The sequence below is a fragment of the Arachis ipaensis genome, chromosome B02 (assembly GCF_000816755.2).
Source record: "Arachis ipaensis cultivar K30076 chromosome B02, Araip1.1, whole genome shotgun sequence".
Lineage (NCBI taxonomy): Eukaryota > Viridiplantae > Streptophyta > Magnoliopsida > Fabales > Fabaceae > Arachis > Arachis ipaensis.
In genome coordinates this window covers 84,639,725-84,642,447 of record NC_029786.2, presented here as the reverse complement: position 1 = coordinate 84,642,447, position 2,723 = coordinate 84,639,725, and the positions used below count along the sequence as shown (strand labels likewise).

The window sequence follows — 2,723 nt, the reverse complement described above, 5'->3', positions numbered from 1 at the left end:
AGTTTTTTCAAATAACTTTTTAATATTCATTAAAGACACTTGTTAACAATATTAAAAAAAAAATAAAGAGTATTTAAATATTTATCAAATTTATATGGTGGAGAAAAAAAAAGATAAGTCAAATATGAGTAGAAACAATACTTTAGTTTTAACAAATACTCCTTTTATCCATGGATAAGTCTTTAAAGATTTCAACAAACATACTTATAAGAAATTATTAAAATGACAGAACTCTAGAAATATAATTCCTCTATATATTGTTTGGACAGAAAATAGTTATTATTTATTTGTAAACTAATCATTCCAAGGAAAAAGAATAAATAAATAGTAAAAAAAAGGGGAAAAAATAATACATTCAAATTCTATACAAATATAAGTAAAAAAATTAACTTTAAAATAATTATTCATAGACAGAGGAAAAAGTAAATGAAATAAATATCTATATAAGACATCTATTTTCTAGTGATGAAAATTAAATATGATTGAATTAAAAATAGGAGAAAGAAGGGTTATTAGAAGAGACAGCAGTTAAACAAGAAGGTGGAAGCTTTCAAAGCGTTCTCTCTCTATTGGGGGCGTAGGATCCAATGCATCTTTTAAAATAAAACTCTTTAACTTCTTCTCCCTCTCCCTCTTTATAACCCTATACTATACACATTCATTCAACTCTCTCAAAAAAAGTAACATCCAAAGAAGCTATAAGAGAAAATCACCAAACAAAGAAGGAAAAAAAAATATTATGATATAACTAACCACCAACAATACAGTACTCTCTTTTATGTTCATTAACTTTTCTTCATTCCCACCTTCTTATTCTTAGCTTCTTCATATAGCTATAACTAGCTTCATATTTACTCAATTTCCTCCAAGAAACATATATCTTCTTCTCAATCAAAACATGAGAGATTGAAAAAAAAGAAGAGAAAATTGAGGGTTTTATTATTATTATTATGAAGATGGGAAATCTGGAAATTAGTGTTGCATGTTCCAAGCCTTCTTCTTCTTCTCATCATAACAACAATAATATTATTGACAAAGAGATCAAAGAAGAAGAAGGAGGCTACCTCGAGGGTATAATAGTACTTTCCAAGCAACGAGACCAAGAATCAAGAAAGGAGCAAGAAGAAGAAGAAGAAATTGATGATGATGATGATGGATTCAAGACTCCAACATCAATGGATCAAAGAATCCCAGTAGAATCAAAGCAATGCCCACCAGCACCAAGAAAACCAAAGCCGCCGTTGTTATCTCTCAAGAGAAAACCGCCGTCATCGTCGCCGTCGTGCTGCATCGTCAGCTGCAGATACCACCCACTTGATCTCTCCAGAGAAGTTGAATTATTGTTTCAGAGAACAACACCACAACAAAAGCATCATCAGCTTCTTTCTTCAGACCAAATAATAATCAGCAAGAAAATTCGAAGGGAATGATATAATATTAATATTAATAATAATATTAATATATAATCTATGGTGAAAAGCAAGCATGTTTTCTTCCACATTTGTGTGGTTTGATGAGGTTTCCTCTCTGTAGTGTGTCATGTAATGGGTGCAATGCGATGAACTTGATTCTCAGCTTCACCATAACTTTGGTTAGTTTTCTTTCTTTTTCTTAATTTTTTTTTTTTAGTTTGGCACTGGAATTACGTTTGTTATACTATTGTTTCATAGAAAAAATTAGATGCACGAACAATTAGTACTTAAAATATTAGAACTCATTGCAAATATTACATGTGAACTTCAAAGGTTTACTTTGTGATGAAAAACAAAATATTGCAGGTAATTTGTTGTAGATTTAGAATTTTGTAGCAAATAATGATCCATGACCATTTTACCCAAAAAGCCTATGGAAAAAGAGCTTACCTTCTGCTTTTTATTATGTGTGCAAAATCTGCACAAAATAATAATTTTTAGTGAGTGTAATATTATTGGCTATGAGACTATCTAAATAAATTTAGAATTTCATTGGATATATTATCCGTATAATAACTATTAGTTTAATTAATTGTTTATTTTGTGGATCAATCATTTTTATCATCCCATATTCAAAGCCCTCATTAAAGCTACTCCAAATAATTAGAGCATCTATCTTGTTACTTTCGTTTTTTCAGTTGTTGTTAATGTGCTTGGAACTTTTTGTTTTCTCTTGTTTGAGATCTTAATCGATATTCTAAACCGGGTTGTTACCGTGTAAAGCTAAAGTTTTGCAAAAGATCACAACGTATATAGAAGAATAAAGAGTAGAATATAATGGCGTAGTGTGACTAACTCATATGATGGCCGTTGTAGAATATTTCTAACTTTATTTACTGCTCCAACCAGTTTCTTTTGTACCAAATAAGTAAGGTATTATCATATAAGCCATGTTCTAAAGGAAGAAGAAAAATTCTATATTATTCTGATATACATATCGATCAAGATTCATATCACTCAATTAAAGGGTTGGGTTTGGTTGGTCATAAATTTTTTGTTCTCATGATAGATTCTTTCTTCAGTTTTACGCTTAGAGAAATATTCTTCGGATTCCAAAAAATATTATACGGTGAGATACATGAAATAATAATAATTATAATAAGCAGTTGTTATGGATGAAATGATTACACTCTTACCTTGTTGCACCGTGGATTCACTTCCAAATTGTGAGCATCATTATTATTCAGTAGATAGAGAATAATAGACGGAGAAGCACGTACAAATTTTGTTTGAATATTGGACAAATTTCTC

The 2,723-nt window shown here is 29.8% G+C and overlaps 1 protein-coding gene across 1 annotated transcript; it reads left to right on the top strand.

The window, feature by feature from the left end:
- Positions 573-1,630, top strand: LOC107628434 (cyclin-dependent protein kinase inhibitor SMR3). Its single transcript, XM_016331106.2, has one exon. It carries the CDS (start codon positions 951-953, stop codon positions 1,428-1,430), a length of 480 nt encoding a protein of 159 aa, XP_016186592.1. The 5' UTR covers positions 573-950; the 3' UTR covers positions 1,431-1,630.

Coding starts and splice junctions, on each gene's coding strand:
- LOC107628434 (XM_016331106.2), top strand. CDS start 951: ATGAAGATGGGAAATCTGGAAATTAGTGTTGCATGTTCCAAGCCTTCT.